The 24,103-nt window shown below is 45.7% G+C and overlaps 1 protein-coding gene across 1 annotated transcript in view; it reads right to left on the minus strand.

Moving 5' to 3' along the window:
• Positions 1-24,103, minus strand: part of GDPD1 (glycerophosphodiester phosphodiesterase domain containing 1) — a 51,104-nt gene that overhangs the window by 24,081 nt on the left and 2,920 nt on the right. Inside the window, exon 2 of the mRNA XM_034404307.2 lies at positions 8,052-8,094. Coding sequence (XP_034260198.1) covers positions 8,052-8,094 — 43 coding nt within the window. The remainder of the gene's footprint in view (positions 1-8,051; positions 8,095-24,103) is intronic.

A 24,103-nucleotide genomic window follows, 5' to 3' on the forward strand; every position in this document is an offset into this window, starting at 1 on the left:
AATGGGACAAAATTCCCCTGACCAATATCTCGCTTAGCAACAAAAAATTTGGGCTCAACTGTATTCAAGGACTATTTACATCTGTACTGAATCTCTCCCGAGGTATATGAGCCACACAGTCTGGCACATTGTCTTGTTTGTTTATAGAACCATTTCCTTCACAGATGGATTCTGGGCGATGCACCATAAAATATCCAAACATGAAATGAAAGTTAAAATTTAAAAAGAGGTGGAACACTTTTAAGTGGAGCAAAGTGCCTCCAGGGACAAAGTTTGCCTGGATGCTTCTCCTCGGAAGGTCCTTGGAACAGCCTGCTGGCTTTCTATTTGCACAAGTGTCACTCCCGAGGCCTTCTCCTCGAATACCCTATTTTTCAAAGTATAAGACGCACCTTTTCCCCCCCCAAAAAAGAGGGTGAAAATCTGGGTGCGTCTTATACTCCGAATGTAGCCCCGCCCAGCTTCTCAAAGGGAGGTTTCAGAGGCTGAAAAAAGCATCAGAAACGAAGCTTCAGAAAAGAAGCCCCCAAACAGAGTTTCAGAGGCTTTTTTTTCTGAAGCTCTGTTTCGGAGGCTTTCGGAGGCAGGAAAAAAAGTTTTTTTCTGAAACAGAGTTTCAGAAGTTTCAGAGGCAGGAAAAAAAAAAGCAAGACAGAGCTCACAACCAAGGAACCTGTTGCTAAAATTCACCTCTGGGAACAGCTGATTGGGGGTATTCCGGGAGGCCGATCCACCCGCCAATCAGCTTTTTTCTTATTTTCCACCCCAAAAACTAAGGTACGTTTTATACTCTGAAAAATACGGTAATATGGCAAGCAACAAAAGAAGAATCAGTAAAGGTTCTAACCAGGGTGGATTTGATTTAAATCGAGTTGATTTAAATCACAATTTAAATCATGATTTAAATCACTAGTAAACAGGCTTGATTTAAATCAACTCGATTTAAATCATAATTTTTAAAGAGCAACTGTCATCTCTGCTACTGCTTTGACCCACTGTTGACTCACCGATAGTCCCAGTGTTGCAGAATATACAGCCTCCTGCTACATAACTAAGCTCCATTTCATGCTGAAGAAACTAAATTATTTATGTATCTTAAATAGAAAACTATCTTACAATAGATTTTTACCCCAAAAGTTTTTTATTAAAATAAATTCAATCAAAAAATCAAAAAAGTCCGATTTAAATTAAAAAAAACCCCGATTTAAATCAAAAAGATCTGATTTTTTTGATTTTTTTTTAAAAAAATCATTGATTTTTATCCACCCTGGTTCTAACCAAACTAGGCTAACAAATCTGGAGAATGACACAATAACCAACAGATCGGAAGAGGTTAATCTACATACAATACCAAAGAAAGGAGATTGAACAGAGTACAGATAGTCCTTCAGAATAAAAGCCTCTGAAAAAAGCTTCAGAATAAAAGCCTCTGAAAGAAGCTTCAGAAAAAAAGCCTCCAAACAGAGCTTCAGAAAAAAAGCCTTTTTTTCTGAAGCTCTATTTCGGAGGCTTTCAGAGGCAGAAAAAAAAGCAAGGCACAGACCTCACAACCAAGGAACCTGTTGCTAAAATTCACCTCTGGGAACAGCTGATTGGGGGTATTCCGGGAGGCAGATCCGCCCACCAATCAGCTTTCTCCTTATTTTCCTTCCCAAAAACTAAGGTGCGTCTTATACTCTGAAAAATACGGTAATTGCAGATGAGATTGAAAACCAGAGCCAAGGCCTCTTTCCATGTTCCACCTACCATGCTCCTAATCTAGACAATCATTCATCTCCGGAATGAAGTTTTTGATCTTCATTCCGGAGATGAACTGTAGTGGCAGTCCTCGACTTATGACCACATTTCGGTTGCTAAGCGAGACAGCTGTTAAGTGAGTTTTGCCCCATTTTACAACCTTTCTTGCCACAGTTGTGAAATGAACCGTTGCAGTTGATAAGTTAATCACGCTGTCGTTAAGTGAATCCGGCTTTCCCCATTGACTTTTGCTGGTCGGAGGGTCGCAAAAAGGGATCACGTGACTCTGGAACACTGCAACCGTCGTAAATATGAGTCAGTTGCCAAGCATCCGAATTTTTATCACGTGACCATAGGGATGCTGCAAAGATTGTAACTGTGAGAAACGGTCCTGTCGCTTTTTTCAGTGTCGTCGTAACTTTAAACGGTCACTAAATGAATTGTTGTAAATTGAGGACTACCTGTATTTATGATAACTGCTGGGATCACCAGTTGCGACCTTCCCAGCCATCTTCCCACAACCGAAGTCAACGGGAGAAGCAAAAGTTGCTTTAAAAAAAAAAATCGATTCATTTAACGACTACAGCGGTTCCTTAACAAATGTGGCCAAAAATAAACAAACAAACAAAAGTCGCAAAATTGAACCTGACTTGCTTAACAACTGCTTTGCTTACCGACGGACATTCTGGTGCCAATTGCGGTCGTAAGTCGAGGACCTCCGGCCGGTACCAATAATAGATGAGCAAATTCTACCCGAGGCTTGTAAACCGAGAACCAAGGTGACGCCTGCCAGGGAAACCTGAATTGAATGCTAAGCACCAGGGGACATTTTTTAGAAGGTCGCAAAAAGAGGATCAGACGACCCCGGGGACACTGCATCCGTCGTAAGTATGAGTCAACTGCCAAGTATCTGAATGAATCTGGATTTCCCATTGACTTTGCGTGTCAAGGTCAGAAAAGACGATCGCAAGACCTTGGGACACAGCCAACCGTCATAGATATGCCAAGCAACGGTCGTTAAGTGTGAAAAACGGTCACGTCACTTTTTTCAGGGCCGTTGTAAATTTGGACGGTCGTTAAACAAACAGTTGTTAAGTCGAGGACTACCTGTACTCATGGCATTAATATTTATTTATCTGTTGATTCATTTCTTAAATTTATACGCCGCTCATCTCGTTGTCCAAATTCATAGCCGATTTGGTTGCAGAGCCCAAGGATTTATTTGCTGTTTAAATCTGAGGATTATCCCCTGGAGTGCAAAATATTACAACCACGTAAAACCGACGGCAAGTTATGAGGAATTCTGTAACCGTAAAAACACAGCCGAGAGGTCAGATGCACCGAGAGGAAAAAAAAAAAAGCAGTTTTGCCTCTGAAACAAAATCCGTCTTCTCTCCTAAGCTGCTCTACGGAGATGTTGATCCGAAATCAATGACGCTGGGCAAGTTGCAACTCGCACGCTGCATTTCTCTTTTTCCATAAACAGGAAAACACCTTTCCACGACACGATGAAAACGGCATTCACCACCTAAGGCACGGAAGTGGGGAATAGGAACAAAGGAAGGAAACACGGCACAGGGCAACCCTGGCCATGGAGGAGAAAAATCTCTCTCTGGAGGAAGAGCTGATAGTAGAGTAGAGTAGAGTAGAGTGAAGAATAGGATAGCATAGCATAGCATAGCATAGCATAGCATAGGATAGGATAGGATAGGATAGGATAGGATAGGATAGGAAATAGGATAGGATAGGATAGGATAGGATAGGATAGGATAGGATAGGATAGGATAGGATAGGATAGGACAGGACAGGATAGGAAATAGAATAGGATAGGAAATAGGATAGGATAGGATAAGAAATAGGATAGGATAGGATAGGATAGGATAAGAAATAGGATAGGACAGGACAGGACAGGACAGGACAGGATAGGATAGGAAATAGAATAGGATAGGAAATAGGATAGGATAGGATAGGATAGGATAGGATAGGATAGGATAGGATAGGATAAGAAATAGGATAGGATAGGAAATAGGATAGGATAGGAAATAGAATAGAATAGAATAGAATAGAATAGGATAGGATAGATAGGATAGGATAGGATAGGATAGGATAGGAAATAGAATAGGATAGGATAGGAAATAGAATAGAATAGAATAGGACAGGACAGGAAATAGAATAGGATAGGAAATAGGATAGGATAGGATAGGAAATAGAATAGAATAGGATAGGATAGGATAGATAGGATAGGATAGGAAAGATGGGATGGGATGGGATGGGATAGAATGGAATGGAATGGAATAGGAATTAGGAAAGGAATTAGGATAGGATAGGAATAAGAATAGAATAGGAATATAGAATAGAATAGAATAGAATAGAATAGAATAGAATAGAATAGAATAGAATAGAATAACAAGAGTTGGAAGGGACCTTGGAGGTCTTCTAGTCCAACCCCCTCTCAGGGAGGAAATCCTATACCCGTGATGGCGAACCTATGGCAGGTGTGCCAGAGGTGGCACGCAGAGCTCTCTCGGTGAGCTCACGCGCAGTCGCCAGTTGCTCTTCTGGTTTTGCAGCGCACTGACCAGCTGGTCTGTGCGGGCGCTGGATTGCCAGAAAACGGCCAAAACAAATGGCCAAAAAACAGGCTGTTTTTCAGGCCAAAAAAGCCCCCCAAAACTGCCTGAAAACGGCCTGGAAACTGCCCAAAAAAGAGGCATGCAGTCGCCGGCCAGCTGATCTTCGGGTTTCCGGCACTCCGGTGCACACACATGGACACACATGCATGCGCGTTCCGGTATGGGAACTCGTTGCCGAAAAGGTTTGCCATCACTGCCCTATAGCATTTCAGACAAATGGCTGTCCAATCTCTTCTTAAAAACTTCCAGTGTTGGAGCAGCCACAAGTTCTGGAAGCCAGTTTTTCCCACTGATTTAATTGTTCTACTGATCAATAGTCCTCGGCTTATGACTGCAATCAGAGCCTAAAATTTCCATTGCTAAGCAAGACGGTTGTTACACGGGTTTGGCTCATTTTATGACTTTTTTTTTTTTTTTTGGCCACGGTTGTTAAGTGAATCACTGCAGCTATTAAGTTAATAAGCTCAACCCTTCCAAGACTGAGTGGCTGTGGTTCCCGGCATCCCGATATAGTCAGCTGACTCCATCGCTGACTATTGGGGGCGAGTCCTTGGCCCCCTCGGAGAGGGCTCGCAATCTGGGAGTCCTCCTGGATACGCAGCTGTCCTTGGAGGAACATCTGACGGCTGTAACCAGGGGGATCTTTTGTCAGGTTCGCCTGATTTGCCAGTTGTGGCCCTTTCTTGATCGGGATTCCCTGTGCAGTCACTCATGCCCTCGTCACCTCTCACCTGGACTACTGCAACGCTCTCTACATGGGGCTCCCCTTGAAGAGCACCCGGAGGCTCCAGCTGGTCCAGAATGCGGCCGCGCGGGTAATTACGGGAGCTGCATGGCGCTCCCACATAACACCGCTCCTGCGCGAGCTGCACTGGCTCCCAGTTGTCTTCCGGGTGCGCTTCAAGGTGTTGGTTACCACCTTTAAAGCGCTCCATGGCATAGGACCTAGTTATCTTCGAGACCGCCTGCTGCTACCGACGGCCTCCCATCGACCCGTGCGCTCCCACAGAGAGGGCCTCCTCGGGGTGCCATCAGCCAAGCAATGTAGGCAGGTGACCCCCAGGGGGAGGGCCTTCTCTGTGGGGGCACCTACCCTCTGGAACCAGCTACCCCCAGAGATAAGGAGAATCCAAGACCTCGGTGCCTTCCGCCGTGCCCTTAAAACTTTCTTTTTCCAGCAAGCCAGGCTGGCTTAACATATTTTTAAATATTTTTAATTGGTTTGTCATTTTAATTGGCCAAATTAATATATATTCTTTTAATTGTTTTTAATGTTTGTATTGTATGTTTTTATCTGGCTGTACACCGCCCTGAGTCCCTCGGGAGAAGGTGCGGTATATAAATCCGAAATAAAATAAATAAATAAAATAAAGTTAATCGTTAAGAGCCGGGGTGGCACAATGGTTAGAATGCAGTATTTCAGGCTAATTCTGCCGACTGCCAGGAGTTCGATCCTGCCCTGCTTGGGCTTGACTCAGCCTTCCGTCCTTCCAAGGTTGGTTAAATGAGGATCCAGATTGTTTGTTTGTTTGTTTTTTATTTTAAATATTTTATTAGTTTTAAAAGTAAAACAATGGACATTGCTCAACATCTGGTTTCTAACATTTGCATCTAAATCAAGTTAATAAGTAATCTATTCCTTGGTCTAAATACAAATTTACATATCTCAGATATGTAACCCCGATTGTTGGGGGCAATAGGCTGACTCTCTAAACCCGTGATGGCGAACCTATGGCACGTGGAGCCATATCTGTGGGCATGCAAGCATTGCCCTAGCTCAGCTCCAGCGCGCATGCACACACCGGCCACCTGATTTTTGGGCTTTCCGGGCCCACCGGAAGTCAGGAAATGGGCTGTTTCTGGCCTCTGGGAGGCCTCGGGGTGTGTGTGTGAAGGCCGTTTTCGCCCTCGCCAGGCTCCAAAAAAGCCTCTGGAGCCTGGGGAGGGCGAAAAACCAGCCTACCGGGCCCACCATGCCATCACGTGCCAAAAGTGGAGGAGCATTGGGGGGGTCGTGTGCGGGGGGCAGGGTGCATTGAATTTTAGGTGTGGGCATGCACGCAGGCGACCCCCTCCCACAACCCCCACTTTTGGCACGCAACAGCAAAAAGGTTAGCCATCATTGCTCTAAACTGTTCAGACAGGGCTGTAAAGCACTGTGAAGCGGCATATTATATAAGTGCTATTGCTAGTAACACAAGTTAAAAGGGATAAAATCTTACAAAAGCCCTGCAATTCTAACCACAGGTAGTCCTTGACTTACGACGGCAACGGAGGGACAGTCTTGGCTTCCCAATGATTTTGTTCATCAGAAGGTTGCAAAAGGACGTCATGTGACTCCAGGACACTGCAACCTATCATAACTACAGGTAGTCCTTGACTTACAACAGTGTTTTAATGACCGCTCGAAGTTGTATCATTAAAAAAGTGAGTTATAAGCCGTTTTTCACACTTACAACCATTACAGCATCCCCATGCTGTAATCAAAATTCAGACACTTGGCAACTGGCTCATATTTATGACCGTTGCAGCATCCCCAGGGGGTCATGGGATCATCTTTTGCAACCTTGACAAGCAAAGCCAAAGGGGAAGCCAGATTCACTTAACACACGTGGCAAGAAAAGTCGTAAAATGGGGCAAAACTCACTTAACCAATTTCTCACCTAGCAACATCAATTCTGGGCTCAGTTGATCTGCAGAGAAAACCATGGCTACCAACCTACCTTCCATGGAGGACCTGTATACTGCACGAGTCAAAAAGAGGGCTGGGAAAATATCTACAGACACCTCGCATCCTGGACATAAATTGTTTAAACTCCTACCCTCAAAAAGACGCTATAGAGCACTGCACACCAGAACAACTAGACACAAGGACAGTTTTTCCCTAAATGTCATCACTCTGCTAAACAAATAATTCCCTCAACACTGTCAAACTATTCACTAAGTCTGCACTACTATTAATCGTCTCATCATTCCCATTATCCATCTCCTCCCACTTATGACTGTATGACTGTAACCTTGTTGCTGGTATCCTTACGATTTATATTGATATTGTTTCCTGATTGCTTATTTGTAACCTATGACTATCATTAAGTGTTGTACCTTATGATTCTTGACGAATGTATCTTTTCTTTTATGTACACCGAGAGCGTATGCACCAAATTCCTTGTGTGTCCAATCACACTTGGCCAATAAAGAATTCTATTCTATTCTATTCTATTCTATTCTATTCTATTCTATTCTATTCTATTCTATTCTATTCTATTCTATTCTATTCTATTCTATTCTACTCTACTCTACTCTATTCTTCAATTGCTTATTTGTTCCCTATGACTATCATTAAGTGTTGTACCTTATGATTCTTGATGAACGTATCTTGTCTTTTTATGTACACCGAGAGTGTATGCACCAAGACAAATTCCTTGTGTGTCCAATCACATTTGGCCAATAAAAAATTCTATTCTATTCTAAATTGTGATTGGAAGTCAAGGACTACCTGTATATAGTGAGCATGGGGAGATTTCAGAGCTGGCTTGGATTTACTGCAACCAACATCCTTAATAAAAGGACCCTTTGCTTAACCAAACGGGAGTCGAAGGTTTTTCCTTTCTAAGGGATCGGATTGGGGCAGGTCTGAGAAACATTGGGCTAAGCGCATCGACTCTTTTGATTTATACTCACTGACGAAATGCCGCCATGGTATTCTCCAGATTCTCTCCCGCACCTGTAGAACGAAAAAAATGAGTGAAAGCAGGTAACTATGATTTTGCTTTTACAGATCGTCCTCAAGGCTCACCAAAGAGCCTTGGTGATGCAGCGGACTAAAGTGCTGTTAAAGTAGCACTTAGCTACCAGCTGCCTGCAATTACTGTGAGTTCAAATCTCACCAGGCTCAAGGTTGATTCAGCCTTCCATCCTTCCGAGGTAGGTAAAATGAGGACCCGGATTGTGGGGGCAATAAGCTGACTTTGTATAAAAAAGAACACTGCTTGGGGGGGGCCGAAAGCCCTACTAAGCAGGTATATACAAAAGTGTGAAGGCTATTGCTTAATGCATTGTAAGCTGCCCTGAGTCTCCGGAGAAGGGCAGCATATAAATCGAACCAATAAATAAATAAATAAATAAATAAATAAATAAATAAATAAATAAATAAATAAACTTACAGCCATTCATTTATTGACCGTTTGAAGTTGCAACCGCACAGGGGGGAAAAAAGTGAATTCTGATCGTTTTTCACACCATTATTAACCTCTCCGTGGCCCTGCCATTTTCCTGCCTGATGCAGGACTAGAACTCACCGTCTCCTGGTGACTGGTTCAAAGCCACCCCATTGCTTTCATGCATAAGGCGGGACTAGACCACCTCCTGGTTTTTAGCCTGTTGCCATCCCCGCATGCAAACTTTTTGGTCCAATAAACTGTTGTGGCTCCGCTGCCTGAGCCTGGGCTATCGGCAGATGCAGACTCTGAGAGTGAGGGAGGGGAGTTGGCAAGGCCTCCCTCTCCAGGACCCTCCTCTCTGGCAATGTCTCCGGAGGACACTGAAGGCCAAGAGATAGGCCCAGAGCCAAGCCCGTCCCTGCAGCCACAGGTGGACAGCGATGAAGGAGATAAGTGCTGGCTGGATCCTCGACAGCGGCGCAGGGAGAAGTGTGCGCAACAGAGGGGAAGGCGTGCCAGAGATTAGCTGAGTCACTGGACCACACCCCACAGGGTATAAATGTGGGTGTGGTGACCGGTTCAGTTTGTGACGAGCAAAAACTAGAAATAATCCATGATCTCTGCGTTACTGGACTTCTGCCTGCCTTGTCGGACCGCATTTGGACTAATCCTTGTATTGCTGAAACTTTGCCTGCTTTATCGGAATGCTTGCAGTCTAATCTTTGTTTTGTGTGAGTAAAGTCTGAATTGGCAGCTAGCCACTGGGTTGCTGCCAGCTTTATCTTCAAAGACTTTGTCGTGTGGCTTATTAACTCCGGGCCGTCTGTGGGGGTGCGTGTGTGGGACGGGGACAGAACATAAACCCTGTTTTACCTCAGATAGCAAAAGCAAAAGTAACCGTAACGGAGTTGGAAGGGACCTTGGAGGTCATCTAGTCCAACCCCCTGCTCACACAGGAGACCTGTACTAGGGATTCAAACCGCCGAACTGCCAACGTTTCTTATCGACAAGCTCAGTGTCTTAGCCACTGAGCCACCTAGTCGTTTAAAAAGTCCCTATCTGAAGACCAGGCTGCCTATCAAAGACTTATTCATGTCTAATTTGAGATAACTACCATCCTGTGTCCCAAAGGGGCTTTTTTTCAAGAGGCAACTGGACTTCCTGGTTTTTTTTTCTTTGAAGATCTTTCACTTCTCATCCAAGCAGCTTCTTCAGCTCTGACTGGATGGTGGAGAATGGAAGGATTTATACTCCTTGCAGACAGCTGGTCATTTGCGTCCTTTTAGAGAGGCGTTGAGGCCACTTGTCTGTGTCCCTCAGGGTCACCTGAGTGGTGCAAATGGGTGTGGAGCCTTCTTGGAACTGCTGAAAGGATTGGAGATTGGAGATGTCGTATCTCTTGGCCTCTGTTGAGACAGGGCTGTTCAATTTGGACACAGATGGCCTCTTTGACCCCTCTTTCAAACCAGAGGTCCTCTCTGTCCAAAATGTGGCCTTTGCTGTCTTCAAAAGAGTGGCCTTTGTCTTTTAAATGCAGATGGGCTGCTGAATCTGGGCCCGATGCGTTTCTTCTCCTATGTTGAGCCATGCGTTTGTGAAGTGGCTGTTTTGTTTCCCCAATCTACAGATCTGCACATGGCTCACTGCATTGTACTGCATGTACCACATTGCTCAATTTATATGTGGATGTTCTGTCAGAGCTGAAGGAGCTTCTTGGATGAGAAGCGAAACGTCTTAGGAGAAAAAAAATATATCAGAAAGTCCAGTTGCCTCTTGAAAAAGCACCTTTGGGACAACTGTGACCTGGTTGACTGAGAATCTTCATACACATTTACCAGCCTGTGCGGGATGGGAGCAGCAGTGGGTTTCACATATTTTTACCATCGATTCGCCATACGGGCGCACACTTGCTTTCCGCGCACGCATTTTGCTTTTGTGCGTGCCTTCCATGCATGCGCCCGGCCTCAAAGACGTGGCTAAATAGGATGGCATTACGCCGGGACGGGTGGGCAGGCCCACCTGCAGTTACCGCTAGAACTGGTACAAACCGGCTGAATACCATCTCTGGATGGGAGAAGCCAGCCACACTTTGTCCTTCACCTGGAGAAGACCAATTGGGCATTATAATTTCTGTGCCCACCTCAAGCTTCAAGCAGAGATATAGATAGTCCTCGATTTACAACCATTTGCCTATCTGTGCAGAAATACAGGTAGTCTTCCACTTAAAACCACTCGTTTAGCAATTGTTCCAAATTACACGGCCCTGCCAAAAAGCGACTTACAACCAGTCCTCTCATTTACGACCGTCACAGTGTCCCCAGGGTTACATGATCAAAATTCAGGCCCGCGGAAACTGGCATGTACAGGTAGTCCTCGACTTACGACCACAATTGAACCCAAACTTTATGCTGTTAAGTGAGACATGTGTTAAGTGAACTTTGCCACATTTTACGACCTTTCCTGCCACAGTTGTTAAGTGAGTGACTGCAGTTGATAAGTTAGTAACACGGCTGTTAAGTGAATCTGGCTTCCCCCGTTGGCTTTGCTCGTCAGAAAGTCGCAAAAGGGGATCACGTGACTCCAGGATACTTCAACCGTAGTAAATATGAGTCAGTTGCCAAGCGTCCGAATTTTGATCAAACATGACCGTGGGGACGCTGCAAAGTTTGTAACTTTGAAAAACGGTCCTCAGTCACCTTTTTCAGTGCCGTTGTAACTTTGGTCACTAAGCGAACTGTTGTAAGTTGAGGACTACCTGTATTTATGACAGCTGCAACCTCACAAGCAAACTCAATGGCGGAAGCCAGTCGCTTTAAACAAAACACGATCCCACTTAACGACTGTAGCAGTTTTCTTAATAAATGTGGCAAAAAAAAGGGGGGTTGTAACATTGAACGCGACTCGCTTAATAACTGCATTGCTTAGCGATGGGCATTCCGGAGCCAATTGCAGTCGTAAGTCGAGGACTTCCAGCCGGTACAAATAATAGATGAGCGAATTCTACCCGAGGCTTGTAAACCGAGAACCAAGCTGCTATGGAAACCTGAATTGAATGGGAAAGGGGAAATTTGATGGTTGCATTCAATCAGCAGCAGTGGTGGCACTGAACGTCAGCCCAATCTACGGATGTCAGGGAGAAATACTCCAGGATTAAAAAGCACATTTATGTACATTAGTAGAAGGGACATTTACTCGGATCAAAGTGCTCCCTTCCCTTTATGACAAGTAGACACACTACAAAGAGTGCAGAGAAGAGCAACAAAGATGATGAGGGGACTGGAGGCTAAAACAGATAAAAAGAACGAGTTGCAGGAACTGGGTAGGTCTAGTTTAATGAAAAGAAGGACTAAGGTGTTCCAATATCTGAGTCTTCCAATATCTCAGGGGCTGCCCCAAAGAAGATTTGGGGGTCAAGCTATTCTCCAAAGCACCTGAGGGCAGGACAAGAAGCAATGGGTGGAAACTCATCAAGGAGAGAAGCAACTTAGAACTAAGGAGAAATTTCCTGACAGCGAGAAGAATTAACCAGTGGAACTGCTTGCCTCCAGAAGTTGTGAATGCTCCAACACTGGAAGTTTTTAAGAAGATGTTGGATAACCATTTGTCTGAAGTGGTGTAGGGTTTCCTGCCTAAGCAGGGAGTTGGACTAGAAGACCTCCAAGGTCCCTTCCATCATTCTAAATTCTAAGTCAAGTCCTTCTTCCCTAGAAAACAGCCACGATAATGAGGAGGAGACAAGAAAATGCGATCACTGTCTCTCATCCCAACTTCACATAGCAGCCGAAACAAAGATGGAACACTTTAATTTTAGGATTTTTCGTTGGTTTTTTTCCCCCCTTCTTCTTCTTCTTCTTCTTCCCTATGTGTAGTTGAGGGAAAGAAAGAAAGAAAGAAAGAAAGAAAGAAAGAAAGAAAGAAAGAAAGAAAGAAAGAAGGAAGGAAGGAAGGAAGGAAGGAAGGAAGGAAGGAAGGAAGGAAGGAAGGAAGGAAGGAAGGAAGGAAGGAAAAGAAAGGGAAGGTCTAGGACAGGGCAAGAGTGGGTTCTAAAATTTTTTACTACTGGTTCTGTGGGCGTGGCTTATTTTGTGAGCAAGGCTTGGTGGGGGGTAATGTGACTGGGTGGGTGTGGCCAACTTTTTTTTTTTTTAAACTTTTAAAAGCATTTTTTCTACAACCTTAAGAGGTTGCAGAAAACAATGCTTTTGGAAGCCTCTGATGATCAGGCAACTCAGCTGGGATCGCCAGAGGCTTTTAAAGGCATTTTTTTTTACCACCTCTTTGGCCGAAGAGGTTGTAGAAAAAATGCTTTTAAAAGCCTCTGACGATCCCAGCTGAGCCGCGGGATCATCAGAGGCTTTTTTTTTATTTTACTTTTAAAAGCATTTTTTTCGGCCGAAGAGGTTGTAGAAAAAATGCTTTTAAAAGTTAAAAAAAAGTGCCTCTGATGAGCTGGGCGGGCAAGCAAGTGGCGACTGGGCCGGGGACCGGTTCGGGGGCGTGGCCAGCCAATGTTATTACCGGTTCTCGGAACTCCTACAAATTTTTACTACCGGTTCTTGTGAACCGGTGCGAACCGGGAGCAACCCACCACTGGGACAGGGATGTCAAACACAAGGCCCGTGGGCCGGATCCAGCCCACAGGGTGCTTAGATCTGGCCTGCAGTGCCTCTGCCAGCAAAAATGGAGCTCGGGAGGGCTGCATGCAGCCTGTCAGGGTTCCCACAGATGCCTTAATTAAAACATGAACCTCGAACAAAGAGAACCAGTTCGGTGACGTCATATCGTCACCGCTACCAGCTTGGCCGAACCGGGAGGAACCCACCACTGGTATATAGGGTTTTCTGCTTGAGCAGGGGGTTGGACTAGAAGACCTCCAAGGTCCCTTCCACTTCTATTATGATTGATTAAATAGGTCACGGTTCTTCCAGAGGTCTTTTGTCCAAAAGGCAACTGGACTTCCTTGTGGTTGTTTTTTTTCCCCCCTTTGGAAAAATGTCTCGCTTCGCATCCAAGGAGCTTCTTCCGTTCTTCTTGGATGAGAAGCGAAACGTTTTCCAAAGGAAAAAAAATAAAAACAACCACAAGGAAATCCAGTTGCCTTTTGGGAAAAAAGCAGCTTTGCACAAGGAGGAATCGTAACCGGGAGAACATCTGATGTCCGTTCAAGGTCGTCGCTTCCGGTGGGTGACCTCAACTCTTTGTGTGGGTGTCCGGGCGAACCTCGCAGGCCTTGGGAAGTTCACGCTGTGCTGTCCCTGAGAAAGTAGGCTACACAAACGGCCGATTCCCGAACAAAGCAGGCTAATGGCTCTGGCAAAGGCCGCAGGCTGTGTGCGATTGTGTGTCTGGCCCCCTTCTCTTTGTTTAAAAGGGTTGTTTGCAAGCCTAATAGATTAGAAATCTTTGGGGAAGAGAGGCGTGACTTTTACACACCAGCTGGATGGATGCAATTACCCATTCGAGCAATTAATAAAAACTGGGTAATGTAGTGTACCATTAAGGAGAAGGTCTTGGGGGGGGGTGGGGGAAAGAGACTGTAGGAAGTTAGCACCCACCCAGTGGTGGGTTTCAATTTTTTTTACTACCGGTTCTGTGGGTGTGGCTTGGTGGGCATGGTAGGGGAAGGATCCTGTAAAATCTCCATTACCACCCCACTCTGGGGGAAGGATACTGCAAAATCCCCATTTCCTCCCGATCAGCTGGGACTCAGGAGGCAGAGAATAGATGGGGGCGGGGCCAGTCAGAATTTTTACTACCGGTTCTCCGAACTACTCAAAATTTCCGCTACTGGTTCTCCAGAGCTGGTTAGAACCTGCTGAAACCCACCTCTGCACCCACCCGTCTCCTAGAAGAATGAAACATTCTAGGAAATATTAAAAAGGCAGAATATTATATTTCCCTGGATGAGAAACGGAGAAACATGTTTTTTTAAGAGGCAGGAAGCAGACTCACTCTTAATAGCCCCCACCCTCCTCAATAGCCCCCAGCAGATGTCAGCACTTAAGAGATAAAGAGATAGCTAAGTCTATTCATAAGCAATTATGAAATAATTATAAAATAGGTCTATTCGTAAGGGGGACGCGGTGGCTCAGTGGCTAAGATGCTGATCTTGTCGATCGAAAGGTCGGCAGTTCAGCGGTTCAAATCCCTACTGCCGCATAAAGCGGTGAGCTCCCGTGACAACTTCTGCCAACCTAGCAGTTCGAAAGCACATAAAAAATGCAAGTAGAAAAAATAGGGACCACCTTTGGTGGGAAGGGAAGAGTGTTCCGTGCGCCTTTGGCGTTGAGTCATGCCGGCCACATGACCACGGAGATGTCACTGGACAGCGCTGGCTCTTTGGCTTTGAAATGGAGATGAGCACCGCCCCCTAGAGTCAGGAACTACTAACACATATGTGCGAGGGGAACCTTTACCTTTATTCATAAGCAAATGCCCTCACCCAAGATCCAACAAAGATAGGATTAGCCCTCTACCCATCTAGCAACAGAACTCACCATATGGCACCTGGGGAGATTGCATCACCCAGCAAGATTCAACCAAGCTTGGGACTCAAAAGACAACCTACAAAGTTACCCCTGCATGGCCCCATGGGAGTCTGACAACCAATCAGAATACAAGCTCAAATTCAAAGCCCAACAGAGGGTATAGATCTCTCTCTCTCTCTCTCTCTCTCTCTCTCTCTCTCTCTCTCTCTCTCTCTCTCTCTCCCATTTGCCTTTTTTGCCCAGGACCTCAAAAGCACGTAGTCCTATCCACCATTAAACCATCTTTTCAACCAGACTCCATGTTTCCAGGGACTTTCTCCCCACTTAGAACTGAACCCAGGTGGACATTTCTTCTAACAGGACAATCCAGCTGCTGCTTTTCTTCCGTGTAAATGCAGATTTCTGCAGTTTATTTTAACATTTTACTTCTAGTATTAAGGGGGGGGGGGTCTGCTAGCAGGGACGCCGTTGGGAAGAAAGAAGGGGGAAGGGAAGTGGTACGCTGTAGCTTTAGAAGGAGAAACCGTGCTTTTAAAGAACAGCCTCCCAGGTGCATAACCAGAGAGGCAAAATCCGGCTAAAATATCCGCTTAACAGAGCAAAGTACGAGACTCAGAATAACACACAAAAACCTGCACACGGCCTCCTGGGTTTTATTGCTGTAAGCTGCTGAGAAGGGAGGGAGGGAGGGAGGGAGAAAGAAAGAGGGAGGGAGGGAGGGAGAAAGAAAGAAAGGAAGGAAGGAAGGAAGGAAGAGGGAGGGAGGAAGGAAAGAAGGAAGGGAAAGAAAGAAAGGAATGAAGGAAGGGAGAAAGAAAGAAAGGAGGGAGGGAGAAAGAAAGAAGGAAAGAAAGGGAGAAAGGAAGGAAGGAAAGAAGGAAGAAAGAAAGAAAGAGGGAGGGAGGGATGGAGAGAGAAAGAAAGGAAGGAAGGAAGGAAGGAAGGAAGGAAGGAGGGAAGGGGGAGGGAAGGAGGGAGGGAGAGAGGGAGAAAGTAAGAAATGAAGGGAGAACGAAAGAGAGAAAGAAAGAAAGGAGGGAAGGAGAAAGAGAGAGAAAGGAAGGAAGGAAAGAAGGGAGAGAGAAAGAAAGGGAGGGAGGGAGGGAGGGAAGAAGAAAGAAAGAAAGAAAGAAAGAAAGAAAGAAAGAAAGAAAGAAAGAAAGAGATTCTGTTGCTCAGTGAAACATTTGTTAAGTGGGTTTTGCCCCATTTCACAACTTTTCCTGCCTCAGTCGTTGTTAAGCGAATCACTGAAGTTGTCAAGTTAGTCACCCGGTTGTTAAGCGAATCCACCTTCCCCATTGCCTTTCCTTTGTCAGAAGGTCGCCAGAGGGCGTCACGTGACCTTGGGACACAGCAATGGTCATAAATATGAAACCACTTCCCAAGCATCTGAATTTTTTTGATCACGTGACCACGAAGATGCTGCAACGGTCATAAGTGCAAAAAACGGTCGCGAGTCACTTTCTTCAGCCCCGTCGCAACTTCCAACGGTCACTAAGTCGAGGACTGCCTGTAATTGGGGCCAGAATTTCCTTAAGTAAGCTAAGTAAGTAAGCTAAGCGGTCGGTCGTTAAGGCAGTAGCGATATTTTTTGCCACGGTTGTTAAGCAAATCACTGCAGTTACTAAGGGAGTCATGCGGTCATTAAGTGAATCCGCCTCCCCCCTCCATTGACATTGCTTGTGGGAAGGTCGCAAATGGGGGTCACGTGACGTCAGGCAATGCAACTTTTGTACTTGTATGCCGATTGCCGAATGTCTGAATTTTGATCATGTAACTAGGGATGCTGTGATGGTTGTAAGTGTGAGGACTGGTCATGTAGCTCAGGGTTCAACGGAAGATTTATCAAATGGACAGACAGCAGTGAAATCCAAATTTTTTTACTACCGGTTCTGTGGGCACGGCTTGGTGGACTTGGTGGGCGTGGCCGGGGAAGAATACTGCAAAATCCCCATTCCCACCCCACTCTGGGGCCAGCCAGAGGTGGTATTTGCCGGTTCTCTAAACTACTCAAAATTTCCGCTACAGGTTCGCCAGAACCTGTCAGAACCTGCTGGATTTCACCCCTGCCAGACAGACTTTTGTGGAGTACTTGGTGCTCCCTGAGCTTGGTTGTTTTCTGGCAGACGTTTCGTTACCCAACTAGATAATATCATCAGTGCCTGAAGGGTTTGCTCTCTGTTTATATATAGGTTTACCCTGTCCATGTTATTGTTTATGGATAGATGGATGGATAGATGGAAGGAGAGAGGGTCCTTGGTGCTCTCTGAGCTCAGTTTTTTCGTTGCAGACATTTCATGACCCAACTAGGTAACAACATCCATGCTAGAAGGGAGTGGGGTTTGCTCTCTCTTTATATATGAGGTTTACCCTGTCCATTGTTTATGGATGGATGGATGGAAGGAAGGAAGGAAGGAGAGAGGGCCCTTGGTGCTCTCTGAGCCTGGTTGTTTTCTTGCAGACGTTTCATTACCGACCTTGGTAACACCATCAGTGCCAAAAGGGACTGTGGGGTTTCTCTCGTAACGTTATAGCGCTGATCATACTACCCAGTTGGTAACATCTGCAGGAAAACAACGAAGCTCGGAAAGCACCAAGGATCCTATTGAAACTAAATTCTTGAAGAAATATAGGAAGCCCTGCACTTACAACAATTCATTTAGTGACCATTCGAAGTTACAACCACACTGAAAAAATTGACTGATGACCATTTTCCATACGTATGACCATTGCAGCATCCCCGTGGTCACCTGATCAAAATTCAGACTGTTGGCAGCTGACTCGTAATTATGACTCTTGCAGTGTCCTGGGATCACGCGATTCCGACAAGGAAAGTCAGCGGGGGATCCAGATTCCCTTAACAACTGGGTTATTAACTAATCAACGGCAGCGATCCGTTTAACAACTGTGGGGAGAAAAGTCGTAAAATGGGACAAAACTCACTTAACAAATTTCTCACTTAGCAGCGTCAATTCCAGGCTCCATTGTGGTCGTAAGTCGAGGGCCACCTCTACAGACCCATGCATTTCTTCTGTCATCGAGTGCTTATGAAGGTAGAGCCAACCTCTGTTTAAAGACTTCCAGCAATGGAGAACTGAGTATTTCATGTGGCGGGCTGTTCCGCTGGCTGACGGCTTGTAAAATCAGGACGTGCTTCCTGATGCCCAGCCTAAAACTCTTTCCTTTCTGCTGAAACCCACCAGTTCTGATTTCCTCCTTCTGTTTGTTTGACCCCAGAGGCCATTTTGTTCTTCTTCAAACAACCAAGGACGAGTTGTGTGTTTAGTTGTTCTATTTTGTTTACTCCGCTGAGGCCACAGCAAACGGAAACTCCTTTGAGGTCTAGGAAGGATGGACAATGTGCCGTCCCTGAAACTAATCCCACCCGGAGTTACCAACGGTCGCTGGAAAGCCAGTTTTACTTACGGGGTTGATTGCCTCTTCGTGGTGGATGAAAACCTTGGATTCTCATCCCAAAATGTCAGCTACTATACAGATTTTGCCCTTCAAGGGAATGAAAGCACTCTTAAGTAGGGAAAAAGAAGAGGGGGGGGGGGAATTTGCAATCTGCATTCAAACAAAGGCTGTTAATTAACTTTCTTAACAGCCTACAAGAATCCAAAGAATAAATAATCTTAATCTTACTATGATTGGCAGATAGCCTAGCCCAGAAGCAATTTGCAAAGAACGAAGATCAAGGCAGGAAGGAGAGTGAACAGAGTTGTTCCCTGCAAATTGCTTCAGTCGGTGTTCCTCCTTAAATAGGCTAAGGGAGTGGCCAATTAGCCCCAAGCCTTACTCTCGAGGAGACCTCCTCCTGAGGAGCCACTCCTGCCTTTTGGCAGCTCTGCGCGCCCGTGCATCGAGAAGAGGCTCCTCCTCTTCGTCCTCTTCACCCATGGAAGCTTCTGGAGGTTCTGAAGGCCTTGGCTGAATCCCCGCCTCTGGCACCACATCTTCTCCAGCCTCCTCACTGTCTGACTCGAGTGCCAGCTGCACAGGGCTGCTTGCGCAACACCACACCAGCCTCCTCGCTGTCGGAATCAACTACTAGCTGCACAGGCCGCATACAGGCCACAACAAAACCAGTCCCTTAGGTTTTGAAGCCATGATGTTCTTCTTCTGCCTGGACCTTTATTTTATTTTTATTTTTATTTTATATTGGATTTCTATACCGCCCTTCTCCCTAAGGACTCAGGGCGGTGTACAGCCAGATTAAAAAACATGCAGAACAAATATTAAAAACAATTAAAAGATATATAAATTTGGCCCAATTAAAACTCATTTACCAATTAAAAACGTTTAAAACATTTAAAAACAGTTAAAAATTTCATCTTAAGCCAGCCCGGCTTGTTTAAATAAATGGGTTTTAAGGGCGCGACGGAAGGCACTGAGGTCTTGGATTCTCCTTATCTCTGGGGGGAGCTGATTCCAGAGGGTAGGTGCCCCCACAGAGAAGGCCCTCCCCCTGGGGGTCACCAGCCTGCATTGTTTGGCTGATGGCACCCCGAGGAGGCCCTCTCTGTGGGAGCGCACGGGTCGCTGGGAGGTCGTCGGTAGCAGCAGGCGGTCTCGCAGATAGCTAGGCCCTATGCCATGGAGCGCTTTAAAGGTGATAACCAACACCTTGAAGCGCACCCGGAAGACAACTGGGAGCCAGTGCAGCTCGCGCAGGAGCGGTGTTACATGGGAGCGCCATGCTGCTCCCGTCACTACCCGCGCTGCTGCGTTCTGGACCAGCTGGAGCCTCCGGGTGCTCCTCAAGGGGAGCCCCATGTAGAGAGCGTTGCAGTAGTCAAGGCGAGAGGTGACGAGGGCATGAGTGACTGTGCACAGGGAATCCCGATCAAGAAAGGGCCGCAACTGGCGAATCAGGCGAACCTGACAAAAGGTCCCCCTGGTTACAGCCGTCAGATGTTCCTCCAAGGACAGCTGCATATCCAGGAGGACTCCCAGATTGCGAGCCCTCTCTGTGGGGGCCAATGACTCGCCCCCAATAGTCAGTGATGGAGTCAACTGACTATATCGGGATGCCGGGAGCCACAGCCACTCAGTCTTGGAAGGGTTGAGCTTGAGCCTGTTCCTCCCCATCCAGACCCGTACAGCCTCCAGGCACTGGGACATCACTTCAAGGGCATCGTTGGGGTGGCCTGGGGTGGAGATGTACAGCTGGGTGTCATCAGCGTACTGGTGGTATCTCACCCCAAAGCCACGGATGATCTCACCCAGCGGCTTCACATAAATGTTGAACAGAAGGGGCGAGAGGACCGATCCCTGCGGCACTCCACAAATGAGAGGCCTCGAGGTCGACCTCTGCCCCCCTGCCAACACAAACTGCGACCGGTCGGAGAGAAAGGAGGAGAACCACCGCAACACGGTGCCTCCCACCCCCAACTCTTCCAGCCGGTGCAGCATGATACCATGGTCGATGGTATCAAAAGCCGCTGAGAGGTCTAACAGGACCAGAACAGAGGAACAACCCCTGTCCCGAGCCCTCCAGAGATCATCAACCAACGCGACCAATGCCGTTTCTGTGCTGTGCCCAGACCTGAAACCTGACTGGAACGGATCTAGATAAGATGTTTCCTCCAGGAATTGCGGAAACTGTCGTGCGACCACACTCTCAACAACCTTCGCCATAAAGCGAAGGTTGGAGACAGGACGATAGTTGGCCAATATTGCCGGATCCAGGGACGGCTTCTTGAGGAGAGGCCTCACCACCGCCTCTTTCAAGGCGGTGGGGAAGTAACCCTCACTCAACGAAGCGTTGATAACACCCTGGAGCCAGCCTCGTGTAACCTCCCGGGAAGCCAGTACCAACCAGGAGGGACACGGGTCCAGTAAACATGTGGCCGCACTAAGTCTCCCCAAAATCCTGTCCACATCATCAGGAGTCACAGCATCAAACTCCTCCCAGATAACATTCTCAAGACTATTCCTCGTCACCCTGCCCTGATCTACCCAGTCAGAGTCCAAATCCCCCCGGATCTGGGCGATTTTGTCATACAGGTATTGTCCGAAATCCTCCGCCCTGCCTTCTAAGGGATCCTCCCGCACTCTAGGGAGATCTAGGCGAAGGACCTCCTCGTTTGCCTTCAATTTTTCCCTGGAGGATTAAGTGAAGGATGCTGTATTTTTCTGGGTGTTGCATCACATGTCCAAAATACTCTAACTTTCACTTTTTAATGGCTTCGATTATTTCCCTTTGCTTTCCCAGGCGGCTTATCACCTCCTCATTTGTGATTGCCATAACAGAATAGAATCACAGAGTTGGAAGGGACCTTGGAGGTCTTCTAGTCCAACAGACTTCAGGGACCACTAAATTCATAATTTTAAATCCCGCGGACCACAAATTTGAATTTTTAAAAAAGATAAAATAGTATTTAGTGCAATATAAAAAATGCAAATAATTTTTCTGAGGACCACCGACATTTTCTCACGGACCACCAGTTGGTAACCACTGTTCTAGTCCAACCCCATGCTTGGGCAGGAAAACCCTATAATCATTTCAGGCAAATGGTTGTCCAACCTCTTCTTGAAAACTTCCAGTGTTGGAGCATTCACAACTTCTGGTGGCAAGCTGTTCCACTGGTTAATTGTCCTCACTGTCGGGAAATTCCTCCTTAGTTCTAAGTTGCTTCTCTCCTTGATTAGTTTCCATCCGTTGCTTCTTGTCCTGCCCTCAGGTGCTTTGGAGAATAGCTTGACCCCCTCCTTTTAATGGCAACTCCTCAAATATTGGAAGGCTGCTGCCATGTCACCCCTACTTCTTTTCACAAGACTTTCATAGATTAGAAATGTACATAGATATAGATAGATAGATAGATAGATAGATAGATAGATAGATAGATAAGAAAGAAAGACAGACAGACAGAAAGAAAGAAAGAAAGAAAGAAAGAAAGAAAGAAAGAAAGAAAGAAAAAAAAAGAGAGGGAGGGAGGGAAGGAGGGAAGAAGAAAAGAGAGAGAAAGCAAGGAAGGGAGGAAGGTGAAAGGAAGAAAATAAGAAAGGAAGGAAGGAAGAAGAAAAGAGAGAGAAGGAGAGGCAGAGAGGAAGGAAGGAAGGAAAAAGAAAAAAAGAGAGAGAGAACAAATACATGAAAAAAAGCACCCTCGTTTTGCAAAGCGGGACTAAACCGAGGTTGCAATCTTTTTCAATAACAGGTTGCAAATGGCTCTCCGGAAGACAAATAGCTTGATTGACAAGCTTGGGAGGATGGAAAGAGGAAGAAAAAGAGATTCAGGAAGACGTAAAACAAGGAAGACAATTTTAAAGGGAGATTTAAAACCAACCAACCAACCACTCCAATTAAAAACCTCAGGAAACAGGTTTTTGCACCGGGACAGGTGATGGGGAAAGCCAAAAGGCTTCGTGATAATCAGGTGAAAACAGCCAGCGCTACCAGTGGGAGGGGGAAAGGGGGAGAAAATAAGAACGTCAGGAAATAAGAGCTGTTTTTAGGGACCACCAGAAGGACAGAGCTAAGTTTATTATGCCATAAAACAGATGAGAGTCATACCGTAATTACCTGCTGTAAAATGATAGCAATATGTCACTTACATTTGCAGATATGTGCAAATTGTTCTCCCTACTCATTAAAATCTCAGGATGCTGCTGTTTGCTTAGGGAGGGGGACTCCGGACACGAAGAGGAAGGCAGGAATCTCCACCCCTTTTGGGGGGAGGCAGGAATGTAGTATAGGACAGACTTCAAGGTTAAAATTGAATTTCAAGGGGAGGGAGAGGGGGGGGAGGGAGAGAGATGATATTGTAGATAGAGATGACTGATATATAGATTAATAGATCGATAGACATGAATGGAGAGAGAGAGAGGGTAAAGATACATATGAATGAATAGAGAGATGATATAGATAGATAGATCGATATAGATTAATAGATAGACATGAATGGAGAGAGAGAGAGGGTAAAGATACATATGAATGGAGAGATGATATAGATAGATAGATCGATATAGATTAATAGATAGATAGACATGAATGGAGAGAGAGAGGGTAAAGATACATATGAATGAATAGAGAGATGATATAGATAGATCGATATAGATTAATAGATAGATAGATATGAATGGAGAGAGGAGAGAGAGAGAGAGAGAGAGATAGGGTAAAGATACATATGAATGGAGGGAGGGAGGGAGAGAAAGAAAGAAAGAGAAAACAAACTGCTTTGCCAAAGTCACACCTGCTTTTTTTAGCATCCTATTTATCTGAAAGGAAGACTAGTCTAACCTCCAAGTCATTTTCTCTGCCATCTGGAAAAATCAACACAGAAAATCCTCCTTTATTCTGGTTCCTTCCCGCCCCCAACACCTCTTCTTTTTTTCTTCCTCCTTTTCCCCAGCTAGCTAAACCTATAACAAGCAACCTGGAGATTTGAAAGGGCAAAAGACGTAGGGAGCGGAAAGCGATTTTAGTTCTCAAGACAAATGAGAATATTTTGACAAGCCACGCAATAATAAGCAGAGCTTCGGCGGGAGGGAAAGAGGGAGGGCGAGTGGGAAGGGTTAGGCATGTTCCCCCCCCCCTTTGCAGGGAACACAAAAGCCTTGGGGGTCCTTTAAAGGAGAGCAGAGGGATAAATATACACAGAGACCCAAGAGGACAACTTTCCATCAGAGGCACCAAGCTATCTCGGCTGGCAGGTGCACCAAAAACATACACCTCTTTCGTCATCCGTGCTACAGATATTTTTAAAAAATAAACCTTTTTGCTTTTCCTCCACCAATTCTATTCTCTGCATAAGATCTCTTTCTTTCTCTGTTCAGTCCGTCTCCAGCATAATATTTTTTCTACTCAGGCAGACCCTTCCGCCATGCTATGGATATATTCTCTTTAGGGCCAACGACGAGAGATAAAACATACTGATCAATAAACAGAATAAAAATAAAATGAAACAGTCTTGATTTTTTTTTTTTAACAGATACGTCCCAGTCATTGTTTCCCTTTAACCTCAGGTCTCCAAATGTCTCGATCGCTTTTTTTCTTGCATTCTCTCATCTCACAACCACCCATCCGTTTATATGTGTATATACCGGTATATATTTCCCCCCCACCCCTCAAATTGCT

The sequence above is a fragment of the Pantherophis guttatus genome, chromosome 1 (assembly GCF_059756535.1).
Source record: "Pantherophis guttatus breed Tessera chromosome 1, ASM5975653v1, whole genome shotgun sequence".
Taxonomy (NCBI): domain Eukaryota; kingdom Metazoa; phylum Chordata; class Lepidosauria; order Squamata; family Colubridae; genus Pantherophis; species Pantherophis guttatus.